We start from the raw sequence: 19500 nt of genomic DNA, 5'->3' as shown, positions 1-19500 counted from the left end.
TATTGACAATTTGTGTCTAAATGGACTAGCGCATGATTATCTTGCTGAACTATTTCAAAAAAGATCATCAAAGAAATACTAGGAACGTACAAAAATTAAATATACCAGGCTATAGACCTAATGCTGGACAACGATCATTTGAATATCGAGCAGTATCACTGTGGAACTCCTTGCCAAATAGCATAATCGAAATTGACAATCTTGACATTTTTAAAAGTAAATTTTTTGACTATTGTCTTGAACATTTTTTAAGTTCTTATTAATTGTAAATATCCCTAATATAGCTTAGATAATAGTCTAAGTTATAACATTAGACATAACATTCTTGTAAAGTGATATGAAAAACTATCTATAACTATCTAAACCGTATCTATAACTCTAAAACAGTCAATAATAAGTATATCAACATGCCAAGCTGCTTCGCGGAGTCTTAAGGTGGCTCCCTACATTTAAAACAGGGATATTCAGCATCTAAACGTTTGACTAGAAGATTAAAATTTTATATAACTTTCAGGCAACATACCTAGAGCCGAAAACTACTCAGAACTTGTGCCCAGTGCTTGTGCCTGGCAGTCGTTGCTATAGCAACCAGTGAACTCTAATAAGACAGGAACGATAACTTGGCCGCCATCTTTGAAGCCAGCACTGATGGCCGCCATGAAGGCCAAGAGTTGAAATTACACCACCAAAACACCGCCGGTTTTTATACACAAATCCATCTCATCTGATCATGAATAAAAGCTTAAAACAAGCATTGTCACTTAGATTTTACTAAAAAACAAGTTTTATGAACGTGAAAAGGTGCAAACCTATTTTTTTTGCGAGTTGAAGGCGAAGTTTTTTTTCGGCCCGTTCAAATTCTTTAAATATTTCAAGTACAAAGCTGGTACCTCGCCGGTTTTTACAGTAAGATGATGCAGATTACTTAGGTCTATCAAAAAAGGGTAAATTCGTTGTTTAAAGTTGAAGTGGTCAAATAAAAATTGCACTTTTCTGGCAATTTTTTGCCAAAAAATACGATTTTTACGGAATTCTCACTCTCCCCAGTTCTTTTGAAGGCTTGATTTGCTCGCGCGGCTCCCGTCTTAATCAACAAATTATATTCAAATCAGCTTCATCCAATGACTAGTCTTTATTGTTGAGTTATCGTTCCAGTCTTATTAGTAATATTAGAGTTCACTGATAGCAACAGAGACGTTTCAAAATGGCCGCTAAAAAGCATTTAATCGAGTTTATATCACAAACGAGTTCGGTGAGCCACAATTTTTTTTCATCAAAATTTTACACAATAGATATCTTATCAATAGTAAAGTTTGTAAAAAATTCTGTCTAGTGCGATTTTTTTAAAGGGCTAAAACGACATTATTAGCACTGCAGCTGCTTAAAAACATCTTGTTTGATACTCTATAGATATGCACTTTGAGAAGAAAGCATTTTAACTTCAAGTTTCCAGAAAAAAATCTAACAATTATTCAACCTTTTCTTGATAAACAATCGATGGTGAATCTCATCATAACAATCAAGTGAAGTACTTGGTGTAATACGATTTTTGCTGCGATTTTCTTCTTTTGGTAGATGTGAAAGAGATAAAAAGAAAACTTTACCCAACTTATTCTATGGATGTAGAAGACCCTGAGGGTGAGGTTAAATTTGCCAAACAACTCAAATTGTAAGTAATAAACTTTAATTAATTGATAACTGACATGCGCTCTCCACCATAGTTTTTGCAAACTTTTCAGTTTTTCTCAATTGGTTATTTGCGATATACATGGTCTATCATAGGCAGCCCCATTATGCATGGTAGTTTGAACGCAAGAATTTTTTCGGCAATTTTTCAGCATGGTGTAAGAATAATATTAGAAGTTTAAATCACGCTTAAATTATCACGCATATTTGGATTGCCTATGGGTCTATTGTAATATTTAATTTTTAACAACGTTGTGTTCAGGACCGAACGGGAATTTCGTAATATTTTCCGTGCTATCCTCCTTGATCACCAAGATATCATGCTCTCTGTACGCCCCGGCCCCTGGCTCTCCCTCTGGTATTGTTATATGCGGCTCCATCGAGATGACCATATTGGGCTGTAACACTGTCTCGACATGCTCGCGAAGTTCCAAACCAGCTTCGCGACCGTAGTAATGGTTAAGCACTCCAAACGAATGGCCGTAGCCAAAAATTCGGTAACTGAGAAGTCCATGTTTCCGATAGATTTCGTTTAGTTCGTGAGCGATGTCACAACATTTCACCCCAGGCTTAATTAATTCTATCCCCCGGCGATGAACCATACAGTTGATTTCCCACAATTCCATGTGGCGATCGCTTGGCACGTGATCACAAAATAGTGTTCGTTCCAGAGCAACATAGTGCCTATGAAAAAGAATAAATTGACAAGTTTAGTACCGTACTAATATGAAACATTTGTCTTAAAGGGGTCTTGTACTAAAAATCACGATTTATTCTGATCTGTTTTAAAAATTTCAAGGGATACAAATGATTTCAATGTTTCCCTAATGGATCCTGAATATTTTTTCCCAAGAAAACATATAAAGAACGCAAGATCTAAAATTAAACGAAAACTTTTTATGAGTGATTTGCAAATGTTGAAAACACTGCATCTGCCTCAGAGTTCGCCTTTTTCCTTAACCCTTAAGAAGAAACCATCAACCAACGCCATAAATAGTGCTTAAAGACGGTGTGACCCTTTCTGGCAAACATCTGGCACAGTTGTTGAATGACAATTTTGTTAGTGTCAGTTCTGACCTTCCACAGCAGGACCTTTCGTTTTTGCCAGCGTATCTCCTAGCTTCCTGTCCTGTACCTACCATTGCACCTGACGAGTTGGTGAAAAACTGCTATATTGTATGAGCCGCAAAAAGAGTATATTGAACGATCGAATCATAAATGTTGCACAAAAGTTAATGAAGAAGAAATTCCCACTTGTCGGTGGCCTTCAGGATCCCCTGTTGTCACAACTATCATTCAATCGTTGCACCAGCGAAGGAATCCAGATCCACAACACTGGTAAATGTCACTGGATTACGTCGTCGTGCATTGGGGGGCAGCCAGTAAGTGTGTATGATAGTCTGTACGATGATTTAACAGAATCCAGCGAAATACAGCTCGTACAATGTTGCAACAATTATATCGACCAGGCGGGCCGGCTTCATATTGAAATGGCTTCATTTCAGAAGCAGAAAGGATCAACAGATTGCGGTTTATTTGCCATTGCAAGTGCATATGAGCTTGCAAGTGGAAATACGCACTTCAATTGCGAAATTCCGTTTGAACAGAAGGCAATGAGAGACCATTTAATCGCCTGCTTCGAGAATGAAGAACTATTGTCGTTCCCTCGTGCCCAAAAAGCGGCTGCAGTGGGCAAAAACAACGAAAAACTGTTATCCATACAAACTCATTGTGTTTGTCAGTTGCCAGAATGTGGTGATATGGTGCAATGCGATCTTTGTGACATGTGGTACTATTTAGCATGTACCAATTTGAGCAAAGCTCCTGGCGAAAGTGACGATTGGCTTTGCCAGTCATGTGCGCCGCTTTTGTAAATAAAATTAAGTGACCTAATTGTAATTGTAATTTTTATTCATAGAACTTAGTCTATATACATTCCTAACATTCGTGTGCAATTATTAATTCATAGTACTTTAGGAATATTGTAATGAATTGAAGTTTGTCAAACACTTTGTCATATATATCTAGGAAATAATAAACAAAACTTTTTAATCGCAAAATATTTTTTTATTATCAGAATTCGGTCAGTAATTGTCAATTGTAATGCGTTAAAACTTTTATTTAAACTCTTAACGGTTATCTAACTCTAAAATGGTAAGGTAAACTGTGTTTTTTAGAGGGGAGCCAAATTTCACAAAGGGGGGGCAAATTTCCTAGGGGCCAAATTTTCGGGGGGGGGGGAAATTTCTTGTGACACCGGAGTTACAGAACAGGCGTCTTGTTATCCTTTAAAATGGATACGAAGTACGAACACGTTTATTTTTTTGATGAACCTCTTTAATCTTAACCTCGTAGAGGCTATTGTCTTTCGCCTCCTGTTTAAATGATTTTTCCACATCGAACCGCAAATTCGTCGACAAAACGTAAAGGTTTGCACTTTGGTCTGGACACCAGGCGCGCATTTTGTAACAGAAAAAACTGGACACTAGTTTGAGCAAGAGTGGGGAAGAGTGGGGAAGAGTTTGATTTTCTGCTTCTTAACACAAGGTAAATGATAGTTAAAAACATACCCTTGAACGATAGGAAAACAGTTCATGATAAGAATGTCCCCTTTTTGAAGTTGGCGGTTTGTCACTGGATTATGGGCACCATCTGTGTTAATGCCAGATTGAAACCAAACCCATGCTGAAATAGTAGTCAGAAAACCCTGTCTAATAAGCAGGGGTGAAAACGCGGTAACGTTTCTGTACATTGATATTAATATAACAAAATGGTGCGGGTAAAAGATATTTTAGAATAAACACAAATATATAGGGCTCAAACCACATTCTTTGACCACTGGGAATGGAACTAACTGAGACAAACTTGCTATCGCATGCACGCATCAAAGCTAAAATTTGCTTCGTTTTGCCTTCAGACGGGCAAGTTTGACTAATTCGATCACTGATTTTCGTTTTAGAATATTTTATTATTTTTGTGGTTAGTAACTAAAGGTAGAGGTATCATTGAGAAACTAAATATCTGCTCTTTCATACTGCATAAGGATTAAATCATTAAATTTTATCACATCATATGTAAAGCCTGTCAATTTTTATTTCGTTTTTCATATGCTGTACGCATATGAATGACTCGATGTATTTTTTAACATTCCACTGCTTTTTATAGCCCTTCAATTTTAAGATTATCAACCTGCTTCTACTTATACGACACTTACTGTCCCTCAGCTCTTGATGTGGATAAGTCCTTGCAATCTCTCTAACCATGGCATCAGTCCCCGCAAGGGCCACCTCGTGTTCCCGTACACCCTCTGTTATCACATTTTTAATGGCTTCACCACCCAGGTCAGCAATTCTTGCAGCTTGCTTAATTAATTCAATTTCTTCGTTAGATTTGATCATGCGCATGCGCATTGTAGATTCACCAACATCTGTAAATTTTGCGTTCGGCAACGCTTCAGAAAATTTTGTATACTCGTCGATAGGCACGACGTCAAATTCGAGGCCAACATGTTTTGCATCACCTAACTGAACATATCAAAATAAGAATTAGTTTAAATTTTAGAACAGTCCATTGAATGGAAACAGTCCACTGACTCCATTCTAAGGGGCTGTTTACATGAGCCCGGTTACCCGAGATTTAACGAAACGTGAGAGGACTTTGAGGTATTGAAATTAGTTTTCATGACACCAAACAAGCACATGATATTGTTGTGGTGATTATACGACTGCCAGGCATGTTATCTGCTCATTTCAATACATCAAAATCATCTCACGCTTCGTTGAATCTCGGGGAACCGGGCTCATGTAAACAACCCCTAAGGCCGATTCTCCACTGGCGATAATTTTCGCGCGAAGCGACATTTTAACTTTCATTCAGAGCTGTCCTCTGCAAACATCTGGACATGTTGAATTGCTCAAATACAAAAGGAATAAGAATGAAGTATTAAACACCGGGACGCGATCCGCTAACGTGACGCGATTTTTACGAATTTTTGAGTTTCAAAAGCAACTAAGTTTGATTATGTTATTGTATTCTTGATCATTCGTTGAGGATAACAAATTTTGACGTTTCCTGGGCCCATAGCTCTCAAAATTTCCTTCCAGAATTGAATTTATTTGCTTCAAAAAGCTGAAAATTCGCGTTGCTTTGGCGAATCGCGTCCGGTGTATGTGGGCCTTAAGGATATTCTTTTCATATGTTAATGACAGCTCACTGCACAATATGAGACCATATGTAATCTGGACATAGACACTAAAGCCGATGGTTCTTTCAGACAATGTGTGATCCACTCCACAAACGTGTTTTATCTCAACGGCGTTATAATACAGCTATTTGATTAGGCTAAAACATTTAATTATAACATGTGGCAATCATGTTAGTGAGGGTAATAGGTCAATCCTGTTTTTATCAACTTCGGGTTTTTCTGCCCTTATACAGAAAGTTGATTGAAAATAATTGAATTGCAACATTTTATCCCGGTCTCAAAAGTTGAATGTTACCCCCATGCATATTTTGCAACATGCAATGAATAGTAAAGAATACATCCTGTCTGTCCTTCGCGAGCAGCCCCAAGAAAGAAATTAGCATTTGCGCCCTTATGGAGTATTTCTCAAACTGAGGTAAAGCAGCTGAAGCAGTTCACTGAGGTACAGTTCTGAGTGTTCAGCATTAGTGATAATCAAATCTATTACTATAAAGCAAACCTCTTGTTTTACTGCGTGAAAGAAATTGTCCTTGTGCCAGTCTGTGTAAACGATATTGTCTCCAAACGTCCGTCGCCATGGTTGACCGTAATCAATACCTGTAGCAATGAAAATATTTAAGACATATGTTATAAAATGAACGACGTTCAGAGCGTACGGGGCGGGGGAAAGGGTCCCCCCCAAAAAGCATTTGATTCTAGAAAAGTTGGGCAAATATTTAATCTAATTATACCAGAGTTTAGGGCCGTAGGCGTAGCTAGAAACTTATTCGGAGGGTTGAATATTATTCATATATCAGCTTGCTGACCGTCATGGCGGGCGGTCATGAAAATTTGGGCTCTGCGATTTCAAAAATTATCAGCCAAAATTCTTGTGATTTGGCTGAACATTTAATACAACTAGTAGAAAATGATGTAGAAAATATTACCGATGTTTCTACAATCGAAAATTACGATCCAGTTACGACGAATGTAGAAGGTCTTGATCAAATGAACTTTGAAAGTCATGAACAAACTTTGGCGGTCAAGCTGCGACAGCGAGGCAAAAGGAGTGTGAATCTTGATCGGAATATAGTCGATTTAGAGCAAGGTGTTGTTAAGAAAAGAAGGAGAAAATGTGGTAGCTGCGAACCGTGCCTGAGGAAAATAAATTGTGGCGAGTGTAATTGTTGTTTGAATAGAAAGACAAGTCATCTGATATGTAAGCTTCGTAAATGCTTTAAGCTCAAAATAAAATCAAGCTGTATGGAAAACGAGTCGGGTACCGTCGCCTTTCAACACCCCGCACAGCAAGCAATTCTAATAGATAGTTCAAGTATCGAGAAATTAGGACATGCGAAAATAAATCCTGAGAAAGCAAAGAGGAAACTGCAGTCACGCCTCTGCAACGGTAAAGCTGCAGAAATTTGCGTGGACACGGAGAATGCGCTTTACAAATCCCCTCTGAGACTGATGGAATTGGAACAAAGCCATACAACGGAAATTAGCACAGAGCACAATAATGTTGGCATTCCAAATCGTTCCCCTGTGCCACCACTGGAACCAAAATATAATGACACAGGAAATGCAAGTAATAAGCCAAATCTACCTGAATTGGATGTTATGGCGTCTGAAATTAAAGAAAAAATGTGGGGTTCTATTAGTCAACAAAGTTTATGCGATCAGATTAGTAAAATCTATGACGAAATCGTCCATTTTAGAAGGAACATTTTTAACATACCCTCCGGCAGAGCGGGAAAAGATTTCATTGCAGAGTTGACTTATTGGCTAAAGCAATTCAATTCCAATTCTGATCTCAATTCGATTGCATTGAAAGCCTTTATGGTGCTTCCATCTTTGATTCTCCAAAAGCCCTCGGCAACATCAAAGAGCAAAGAACACAGCACAGCGATAAAATGAAGATTAACCCTATGGAAGCAAGGGGACTTGAATCTACTAATGAAAGAAGTGAGATTTATACAAGATCGATTCTTATCATCAAGAAAACCCCGCACAGTAAATGATATCTCCAGAGTTTTCGCCAGATTGGTAATGCAAGGAAAACTATCCGCGGCGATTAAATTTCTGGATAAAGAAAGCTCCCCGGGTTTACTAGATCTTTCGCCGGAAACTTTGGAAGCTTTGAAAGAGAAACACCCGGCAGCCAGTGATGTAGAGGACGAATGCCTCCTAAATGGTACCGTAGATCGAATCGCGTCCAATATTTTCGACCTCATCAATGAGCAGATGATTTATAACGCAGCTTTTAAAACCAAGGGCTCAGCTGGACCGTCTGGTATGGACGCAGACTTATACCGACGAATTTTATGCTCAAAGAATTTCAGTAACGAAGGTAAGATCTTAAGAGAAGGAATATCAACGATGACCAAAAATCTGTTGAAATTATGCTACCATCCATCCCTGTTAGAAAGCTACACATCCTGCAAGCTAATTCCACTAGATAAACATCCTGGAATTCGACCAATTGGAGTGGGGGAAGTGCTGCGAAGAATAACGGGTGGTGACTAAAAAAGTGGACAAATTTATTCATAATATTTTTGCATAATCAAGGGCAGTTTTGAAGCCTGGGACGAAGGCTTGGTTACCTTGTTAAATTTGTCATGGGTTAGATACCCTCATCATATCAAATGTATCATGGACGGACTGAGTTTGAAACACAGGAAGGAACTTGTTTTGAACTTTTACAAGGTTCATAGTGATAAGGGTGTTGCATATACAGTAAAGCACTTTAATAGGCAAGGAATAGCACGGAGCAGTCTATATAAAATTATCAAAACCTTTCAAGTAAGAAAAACAACTGAAAGGAAGGTTGGTAGTGGACGAAAAGCAGTGAAATTAACACCTGCAAAGAGGAAGAGGTTAGTGAAGGCTGCAACAGACAAGAAGGGGGTGTCCCAATCAAAACTGGCCCAAAAATTTGGAGTGGACAAGTCTTACGTTCAGAAAGTGCTAAAGAAAGAAGGATGCAAAAGTTATAAGAGAAAAAAAGCACCAGATTGCACTAAGGAAAAAGAAATGAAGCAGAAAAGGTGCTGCAGAAAACTGATCAGAACTGTGCTGACACCTTCTTCAAGTGTGAAAGTTGTTATGGATGACGAATCATATTTTACATTTGGTCATTCTCAAATTCCTGGGAATGATAGATTTTATACAAAAAATAAAGAAGAAACGCCATCTGATGTCAAGTATTTCGAAAAAAAAAAATTTGAGCCAAAAATTCTTGTCGGGTTAGCAATCAGTGAACATGGCCGCAGTGAACCCTTTTTTGTCCCAAGCAAAGGCAACATCAATGGCAACATTTACCGAAAAGAGTGTATTGAGCGTCGTTTGATACCATTTTTGCAACAGCATCATGCAGATGGGGATTACATCTTTTGGCCAGATCTTGCTTCGTCACACTATGCCAAAAATACAGTTGCTCTTCTGGAGGAGGAAAATATCCATTTTGTCCAAAAAAGAGACAACCCTCCAAACGTACCACAGCTTCGACCAATCGAGAATTTCTGGGGTATTTTGAAATCACAGGTGTATAATGGTGGCTGGGAGGCAAAAACAATGAATCAGCTAAAGTTGAGGATTAAAAAATGTCTTCGTGAACTTGACTGGAATGTTGTCCAGAGTATGATGTCATCGATCAAGACAAAATTGAGAAAAGCGGCGGACACATCGCCCAGAACACTTTTGTAAAATAATTCTCATAAAATTAAAATCAATGGTTGAGTGCTAGCATACTTAATGTGTTTCTCGTCTGTAAACTTTTATCAAGTCTCGCTTATTGAATTTGTCCACTTTTTTAGTCACCACCCGTTAATCGGTAAGACAGTAACTTCATTCTTGAGAGAGGAGATAAAGGAAGCAGCGGGGCCATTGCAAGTTTGTGCAGGATACAGTGCTGGGGCCGAGGCAGCAACACATGCCATGAGCCATGTTTTTGAGGAAGAAGGGACTGATGGAATCCTATTAATTGATGCAACCAATGCTTTTAACCAAATGAATAGAGCGGTAGCAATGCACAATCTTCGAATAACCTGCACCAGAATGTCCATATACATCATTAACACCTACAGATGCCCCTCCAGGCTATTCATATGTGGGGGAGGTGAGATTTTGTCGCAAGAAGGTACCACCCAAGGGGATTCTCTACCTATGTCCTGGTACTCAATTAACACAGCTATAATGATTCAAAGTTTGAGATTGAACATACCAGAAATCAAACAAGTATGGCTGGCTGATGACTCAGCGGGAGGAGGAAGATTGACACATTTATATAATTGGTATAAGCATTTGGAAGAGAAAGGAAAGAAATACGGCTATCTAGTAAATGGTTCAAAGTGTTGGCTGATAGTGAAGACGCAAGAACTGGCCAAAGAAGCAGAGCAGATCTTTGGAGAATAAGTTAAAATTACAACAGAAGGAAAACGCCATTTGGGTGCTGTTATAGGATCAAAAGAATATAAAGATGAGTATTGTAGAGAAAAAATTCAAGGATGGGTACAAGATATCTCATCACTCACGGAAATCGCGAAAAGCCAACCTCATGCAGCTTACATTGCCCTTACGAAAGCATACAAATCAAAATTTACCTACTTCATGCGAACAATTGAGGCCTTCGAAGAGTACGTAGAACCGATTCATGAAACATTGAATGATATTCTCTTACCACAATTTTTTGGTCAAGAAGAACCCCTTGCGAGTGAACTTCGTGAACTTGTGACCCTAATGCCAGCTCAAGGGGGATTAGGCGTACCGAATTTGAGAATAGAAGCTCCTTTGCAATATGCAGCCTCAAAATTATTTACTAATCAACATGTAAATTCAATTAAACGGCAGAGTGAGGCTCTAGAACCGATAGAGCAGTCTATAGATGATCTGAAGCGAATGCAGCAAGCAAACAAAGCGGAAATTGTTAAGTCAAGAATGGATAACATTGATGCAACACTTTCTCCAGACCTACTGTTCTTGGTAAAGCAATCCCGAGACAAAGGAGCGAGTTCCTGGCTAAATGCGATTCCACTCAAAGATCAAGGTCTAGCCCTCAATAAGCAAGAATTCAGAGACTCGTTACGAATGAGATACAATTTAACTTTGAACGATTTACCAAGTCATTGTGCGTGTGGAGATCGCTTTAACATCAATCATGCCCTCTTTTGTAAAAAAGGTTGGTTCGTGGCACAAAGGCACCATGGAATCCGTAATTTGCTAACAGCGCAACTGGATAAGAATGTGGAAATTGAGCCTCATCTTCAACCCCTTGACAATGAGAGATTTGACCTGAGATCGGGCAATATAAGTCCCGAAGCGAGATTGGACATGAAGGTGGACGGTTTCTGGCTACGTGGAGCTACTGCATTTTTTGACGTAAGAGTAACGCATGTAAACTCCCGATGTAACCAAGGCCGGCCAACCCAGAACATTTTTAAGGAAAACGAGAACGAAAAGAAGAGAAAATACCAACAGAGAGTTTTAGATGTTGAAATGGGCTCCTTTACCCCACTTGTTTTCGGAACCAATGGCGGAATGGGGTCTGAATGCCACAAGTTTCTAACTCAGCTGGCGCAGAAATTAGCAGAAAGAGACCATGAACGTTATGCAGTTGTCATAGCTTGGTTGAGAACCAGAATCTCTTTCGAAATTCTAAGATCGGTACATGCGAGTGTAAGGGGCTTTCTATAGAAAGGAACTTGAAGTGGTAGACGATTTTGGACTAAATGTTAAGATTGCAGAGGTTTTTTAAAGTTTTTTTAGATTTTAACTTTACGTGCGAAGTACTCCTTTTCTATAAAAATTAGGAAGAACAACAATCATTATGACTTTCGAAGAGTTTAATTAACAGCCCATTTGAAAATGCATGGTGATTAGAATAGTTAATTTTGATCTGGTTTTATTTAGAATTCTTTTAAATATGTATATAGTTAATTTTATCAATATATACCGCAATTAAAGTAAAAAAAAATTGTGAAAAAAAATATTATTCATATATTCGTCTTATGACTTATGCCCGACTGATTTCTTTGTACGCTTGTCCCTGTTCCTGTTATACGTAAACATTAATATATGAGTATATAACTCCACCCCCCAATTAAGCGCTCTACGGCTCTAGCACGGCCCTGCAAAAATCAGTAAGGCAATTTGTGCTAAAATCATTCGCTTGCCCCCCTCTTCCTCCACAACTTTTTAGATCCGTTCACCTATGGCAACGTTGATGAAGTCCAAAGTTTTGTTTCTCTATTTTCAGAAGATTCTATTTAAATATGGCCATTAAGTGGGCATTTTCAACTGTTTTTGTTAATGTTCCGCCATGTTTCCCAAGTTTGGCAAACATACAGTTACACTCCTAAGGTACCAAAATTTAAACATCTCCAAAATTAGCAAGCCCGTCAAATGTGAGATAATTGTACCAGATTTGTAAAACGTTTTTTTACAACGAAACGAGATTAAGAAATGAAATTGTTGAAATTGGCCGTGACCACATGCGGGGTGCCTGTTGCCGTTCGAATTTTTTTTAAAACTTGTTCACGCGAACCTATTTATATTGGTAATAAAGAAAAAAATGTTCTTGCGATAGATACAATTGTAAGAAATTATTATATTTTGTAAACGATGTATGTTGAAATTAATATGATTTTCCTGCTAATCATTAGTAAGTGTATATATGACATACTATACAACTAATCCAAGAACCTATGTTCATATACTTGGAAAACATGTCCGAGTTGAATGTTGAATTTTACAAGTCTAAATAAACTTTAATTAAAGTGCTATTCTAGCAAAATTTTCGACCCTTTTTTATTGGCTCAATTTAAAGTGCTCACTTTCCTGATTTTATTTCTGAAAACAGAATCAAAATTGCTTTTTCAAAAGATCTTTATAGCTGTCCAAAGTCGCGATTTTTGCCACTTGCTGTGCGAACTTTTGCTCCGCCATATTGTGGGTTGTCACGTAGAAAAGAGTACCGATTCTTACCATGGCGTAGAAATACTAGTGTTTAGTTGCCTTGTCGATGAAAAAGCTGTGTTTCTTGCAATCCCAACTAAGCAGGTATTCATTGTAATTATTAAATATCTATAACATCTATTCATGAGGAAAGAGATAGATCTCCGTCCAAAGTCAAAGAAAATTATTGAATTTTGTTCCGACTTTGACGCTGAGGTTCTTTGCGCGGCTGAGTTGGTTTCAGTGATTCCGTGTATGACTCTTGTTTAGCACGATCGCTTTTAAAGTAAAAGAATGTGAAAAAAGATGCAGCGCTTACAGTTGATGTCTGAAAAGTTGTAGCACAAGTTGAAAAACAGCAAACAGATATTTAGCCTTTAAGGCGATTCTTCATTAACGTCCGCTTCACCCGCGCGGGCGAAGCGGCTTTTGAAATTCTGTCCACGCGACCGTGACCGGCCTGAAAAACAAAGCGCGCTTCGCCCGCGCGGGCGGAGCGAAGGTAATGGAGAATCGCCTTTATAGGCCGAGGCTGCATGGTTTAGTATCATTATCATCAATGCGAAGATACTTCGCCGGTGCGCACATGATGAAATGGACCTGTGTGATACATTTCAATACGCGATTGCAAAACAGTGGTATTTACAATAGTGTTGTGTCATATTTCTGTTTATGGTTTGCAGGAATATATCGCACAGCATACACCATATCATTGCCATCGTCTTCTTTTAATAAAAAAATAATGTTATTTTACGTTTCCTAGCAAAGTTTTCTTTCTTCGGCATTCACTGACAATTTTACAAGTATATTGAAATTGAGTAAGACTATAATGTGAACACCTATATATAGCCCTCTTACATATATATCGCTAGACTGTGTAATGTGTGCATATAATGCCTAGATTTGTCAGTTATTCATGTTGACTGACTTAAACTCGTTTGAAGATATTTAGCTTTTGTTTACTAATTCTTTAAGATCGTCTTACGAAGGACTATGCGGATATATGGTTCATTCACACTGTAGTAATTCAGTATCGCTATCAGACGGGCTTTTAGACTAATTCGAATTTTCTAACAAATCGGCATAAATTTTCCAACCCTTTACCAGGCGTTCCTTGAATATTTGTTAGTTAGAAGAATTAACTTCTATTTGAAAACAAAATGATTTGGTTCTTGGTCTCAAGCTCGAAAACTTGAAGCGGGCAACACACATGCTATATATATTGCCATAGGTAAGCTTTGAGAATTGAGATATCGGTACTCGTTATGACGTCACATGCAGCAAACATGGCGGGTATAAAAGTTGGCATCTGATACCCTGATACCGGAGTTTAAGGACAAAATTAGTCAACTTAAGGTACCAAAGTCATATATACATCAAAATGTTAATAAGAGACTGAATATTTTTAGGCTAATAAAAATAAGGTCGAAAATTTCGTTGCAGTAGCACTTTTTCTAGTACTCACATGCAGAGACGCTAATTGCTTTCTCTGGTGTAACGATGTAGGCATAATTCCTCCCAAACTTGCAGTACAGAAAATCGCTAAAGTAGTAAACGTTGTGGTACGATGTAAATACACATGCGTCTAGACCAGCCGTCTCCATGTGCTGACGTATCATGTCCTGGCGACGGGTCATCTCTTGCGGCGAATAAGTCGGTTGAACCTACATAAAAAGTAAAGAATATAATGCAGATGTTAGTTTATGCGAAAAAATGTTAACTATTTGTGAAGACAAAACTCGTATCAAATGACGGATTTCACGATTTGTACGACCCGTGTCTACTCGACATTATGACATGTGTAAAACAAGGCTAGTGTTTAGAATTGAGGGGGTGCTAGGAAGAGGAGCCCTGGATGGCGATGCCGAGCGCCACTAACCTTTTCTCCATTTTCGATTTTCATTGTTCGTGGTTGATCGGATAGTGGAGTTTGCATACTAAAACATCTTGACGACATTGACATCGAAGGACGTACCCGAATAAATGCTTGAAGGCTTCTGGACACAATAGCATCACGCATCTGTTTCCAATTTCGAGAAGACTACCTTAGGCTTAGCGATTATACATACTGTGCAGTGTGTATTTTATTATTATTATGTACACTTTTTCAATTTCTTATAGCCCTTTGTTGCAATAAAGAGATTAAACACTAATAAATAATGCTAACTAACTATGAATACTAACAAACTGTTACCGCGGTTTTACGATAATTCTGGTTGTTGCCCGTGTTTACACACAGACGAAGTAGAAGACGAACTATCTTTCGCTTTCCAAAGTTCGTCTAGATGATCAGTCTCTTGTATAAATCGGGCCATTTAGAAAAAAACACGCATAATAGTCATAGAACAACGCTGAAATTCCAGCACAGTCAACAGGCCTGCATTCATTCCAAAGGTCAACATTAGAGACCTTTAGCTTGACGTTTACGGAAAATACCAAACTGCTAATAAACTGTGTGTTTTAACCTTACTATCTTAAAGTGTTCAGCTACTGCAGCAAGACTTGAAAGAAATATTAATGATAATATGGCAACGATTTTATACGTTACGTCAACGTTTTCAAATTTTTCCGGCAATTCCCGCACAGCCGTCTACACGTATCCGCTCAGCTGTCGTTCTCAAATTCTTCCACTCTGGAGAGCGTTTTCAGATTCTTCCATTTTCAGTGGGCGAAAACGCCGGATACCTGTGAATGGCACGCGTAAGCATAAAATATTATGACGTTTTCAATTTCTTCCGGCATCGTATCGACGGCCGACGACTGCATACACCCACAGCCGTTCAAGCATTAAATTTTATACGGAGAACGTGAAACATATGCAGCAAAGCTGAATTGGTTGCTTCGCTAAAAACATATCACATCAGAAAAAGTCTATAGCTTTCTTATACATTACTGCTGAACATTACGAGTTTTATGAACGTTTGTGATTTAGCAAAATAGCTGCATATTTAAGATAGTGGAATTAAGATACCAAATTTATTAGCCGTTTGCCAGGGTGCATTCCATGTAAACGCCACGCCGGAGGCCCGGAGGTTTTAAAATACTCTATTTTTTTACGCCACACGTGAAGTCTACCGCCAGCTGATGATAAACGGATTTGTGGAATGTAGTCATATAGGTCAGGTAGTGAGCCAGTTTATTACTTTGAAATCATGATATTAAAGAAAGCAAGTCACTTGATAATCATTATTACGCGCTACGTAAATAAACATCATTGAATACGTTTTAGCGTAAGAAGTTAGAAACATTTTCATGATTCGTAGTTGATGTTTGGTAATGGACTTATAAAATTAGGAGATATACAAGGGCGCCGCAGTGCTTCTACGCCAACAGCCGAGCGATGGCGAATTTGTACGCCGTTACGCCAAAAAGAGTAAAACTCCACGCCGGAGATAGCCAAATTTGTGTACATGGAATGCCGTGCACACAAATTTGCCGTAAACGTAAAGCTACAGCTTAATATAATCATCACCTTGGCAGTCTCCAGCAACCTATTGCGACTCGAGAATAACTCACCTTATTTGACTATTCCTAGTTCTTTTCGAATTTGTGTCTTATCTGTGGTTGCAAACCATGCGACAGAGCGTTGCGACTTGATTTGAAGTCAATGATATTACGCAACAATGTTTAAGCCTGGTTCTCATATTTCGGTGCAATTTCGAAACCAGAGCCCGCGATCCGAGATTATGACAAGATATTCAGCTCCGGGTTCGTGGTAGCCTGCGTCACAGACGCTGGTGAGCCACCGACAAAAGGTGAGATCGAAGGGGGCTCGAATTTCAAAATTGTCTGTTTCTTCCGGCACAACAAAATAAAGCAAACAGACTAGATAGATAGATAGATAGATAGATAGATTTAATAACAATAACACATGGCAGCCTATAAGGCTGAATTGCGTGCTATAATTTACATGGATTAATAGAAATAGTTAATTAATTTTTACTCTATTTACACATAGATTTTTAAAATACATAACTGTAGGATAAAATTACGCTAATATAATAGTTAAAAAGATCTAGAAATTATATTTTATCATTAAAATGTCTAACGCATGAGGGTATAAAAGTGTTTTTAAATCTATTTGTCTTGGTTTTTGGAAGGACAAAAGTTCTTGAATGTCTCAGATTGTAACTTGAATGGCATCTAGGTGGTATGATATCGTGCATGTTTGCCACAGGTGTTGTGCTGATTTCAGTAAAAAGTTTCTCGCATGCATCGATACGCCTGTCACTCAGAGTTTTGATGTCACATTTAGATAAGCTATCCGAATAACTCATATGTGGATAGATTATGGATAGAACACGCTTTTGAATCCGTTCCAGGGAGTTTGACAAATAAGAGGGTAGAGCAAAGTGGAATACTTGGCAGCTAAATTCCATAACTGGTCTGATGCAGGTGGTGTAGAAGTTTAAAACATCAGTTTCAGGGACGTGGGCCCGTTTCAATTGAATGATAAAATAGATACGTTTGTTGGCTTTCTTAATAATGTTGTTGATATGTTGGTTCCACTTTAGATCACTGGTTATTGTCAGTCCTAAGATTCTGGCATGCTTGACTACTTCGATATGGCCTGAGTTAATCTTTAGGCGAGGGAATTCTTTCTCAACTTTAGTGAAACTGATTACGATTTCCTTGCACTTCGAGGTATTTAGTTGCATCTTATTTTCTACCGACCAGTTTTGAACGCAATCGACTGCATCTTGGATATTACTGGATGAGTCTCTATGAATAATTTCTGATGCAGTAGTATCGTCAATGTATTTCCAACGCTCGAAATGAGGAGGGCGGAGGTCATTTATCATAAGAATAAACATCCAGGGTCCCAGTTTGGTTCCCTGAGGGACACCGGAAGGGATATCAATCCATTCGGACTTACAATCTTTTGCTAATTTCACTCGTTGTTGTCTGTTCATAAGGAAGTCGACCACCCATCGCTTGATGAAAGTTGGCATAGGTAAATTGATGACTTTTTTTGCTAGAATTTTGTGGTCAATCAGGTCAAAAGCCTTTTTGTAATCAAATAATACCACTCTTACTGCATTACCTGTTCCATCAGTGGCTTGAGACCAAGAATGAATCATAGAAATTAAAGCTTTGGTAGCAGAAGATCGAGGGATGCCACCAAATTGAAAGGGATCTATTACCGTAAGCACAGCTGGGGCGAAGTATTTTTCCACGACAAATTCCTCCGCAAGCTTAGATAGGACAGGGGTTAACGATATAGGTCTAAGGTGTTTGTTTATGTCCTTAACAGGTTTCTCCTTTGGAATGGGTGTTATATTAGCCTGTTTCCACGACAAGGGAAGCTTCTTTTGTTTGTAAGAAGAATTCAATAGGTTTGATATAGGGGGGGGCAAGGATTTCGGCATAATCTCGAAGAATCCAGTTTGGAATGTCATCGGGACCTGGGGCTTTGGATGGATTTAGGCGTTTCAGTTTTTTAAACACCATTTCAGTATCAGTCAGGTTCATATCTAAATCTGGTGGATCGTCAGGGATTCCTTCGAACAGGATTTCCACGTCTGAGGCATCTAATGGATTCTAAAAATTCATTGGTTCTAATAGGCTATTGTTGATTAAATCTGAGAAACCTTTATGTGTTAGATGTTCTGTATCCTCGATATGAAGTTGATTCAGCAGGCAGCTGGTTACTGGTTTCATACCTGAAATACGTTTAACTTCCGACCACCATGATTTCGGGTTGGACTTTTTTAGATTGGCAACTCTGGTAGCAAAATATTTTCCCTTACAGGATTTCCTCATTCTGTTCACTCTATTCCGATAGAATTTAAAAAGTGAAGTGTTATTAGACGAAAAAGCACGTTGTCTCAATTTTATCAATTGTTTCAATTTTTCTGTGATCCAAGGAGTGTCGTTGTGATGAAATTTTACCTGCTTCTCTGGCATTAGAGTATCATAACCAGATTTAATGATGGAACATAAAAAATTACATTTATCATCGCAGGATATGGTTGAGTTTACAATTTGCCAGTTGATGTTACAGAGGAAACGACCAAGTTCATTCTTACGTGACTGACGAGTGTCTCTTTTAATGACAGTTCTTCTACTTGAGATACCAACAGGTCTTCTAGTTTTGGGCTCAACAATTATTACATTATGGTCTGATAAACCTAGAGGAGGCAATACAATAGCTGATTTTGTATCATAAAATTTGTACATGTTCGTAAGTATGAGGTCTAGGGTATTGGTGCCTCGCGTTGGTTTGTTTACCAATTGCCTTAATTGAAAGTCACGACAGAGGTCTCTGGTATCGAACTGGTTAAAGTCACCGGCAATGATGATGCCACACCCTGGGAAAAGACTATCAATACGTGTCAAAGATTCAAATAGATATTCAAAGAGATCTGCATTATTAGAACTTGGTGTGTGGTAAACACATGCTGAAACGATACAGTTTATTCCTCTTGGTAATCTAGGTGGCCTAACATGTGTCCATAATACCTCAAAGTCTGGATGTTCGATGTCGGGTAGTCGTTTAAACATAATAGAGTTCTTTATGTACACGCAAACGCCGCCATGGGTGCCAAAAACGCGGTCTCGCCTTAAGAGGTGGTAATCAGTTAAGGTCACATGATTGTCACAAATGGATTCTCGTAGCCAGGTTTCAGTAACAAAAATTAAATCGAAACTGTTTTCAGACGTTAGAATACGTAACTCGT

At 38.5% G+C, this 19500-nt stretch overlaps 1 protein-coding gene across 1 annotated transcript; it reads right to left on the bottom strand.

Moving 5' to 3' along the window:
* Nucleotides 1–1875: 1875 nt before the first annotated feature.
* On the bottom strand, nt 1876–14789 carry LOC114531099 (creatinase-like). The gene is made up of 6 exons (XM_028552745.1): nt 14700–14789; nt 14286–14484; nt 6390–6487; nt 4901–5210; nt 4257–4371; nt 1876–2370 (listed from the first exon to the last, which is right to left on the bottom strand). The coding sequence occupies exons 1-6, from the start codon at nt 14781–14783 to the stop codon at nt 1923–1925; spliced, it is 1254 nt and encodes a 417-aa protein (XP_028408546.1). The 5' UTR covers nt 14784–14789; the 3' UTR covers nt 1876–1922.
* Between the last annotated feature and the right edge of the window lie 4711 nt (nt 14790–19500).

Source organism: Dendronephthya gigantea, unplaced genomic scaffold (genome assembly GCF_004324835.1).
Source record: "Dendronephthya gigantea isolate DGI-Jeju-01 unplaced genomic scaffold, DenGig_1.0 000068F, whole genome shotgun sequence".
NCBI lineage: Eukaryota > Metazoa > Cnidaria > Anthozoa > Malacalcyonacea > Nephtheidae > Dendronephthya > Dendronephthya gigantea.
The sequence above is the reverse complement of the archived record's forward strand: the minus strand, read 5'-3'. Positions and strand labels throughout refer to the sequence as shown.

Bases quoted from the DNA above. Each gene is read 5' to 3' on its own strand.
- LOC114531099 (XM_028552745.1), bottom strand. From the start codon at position 14,783: ATGTCAATGTCGTCAAGATGTTTTAGTATGCAAACTCCACTATCCGAT. The intron at 5,211-6,389 runs GTTTGCTTTATA...TGATATGTTCAG, and splicing joins TTCACGCAGTAAAACAAGAG to TTAGGTGATGCAAAACATGT. The intron at 4,372-4,900 runs GTAAGTGTCGTA...CTACTATTTCAG, and splicing joins ACATCAAGAGCTGAGGGACA to CATGGGTTTGGTTTCAATCT.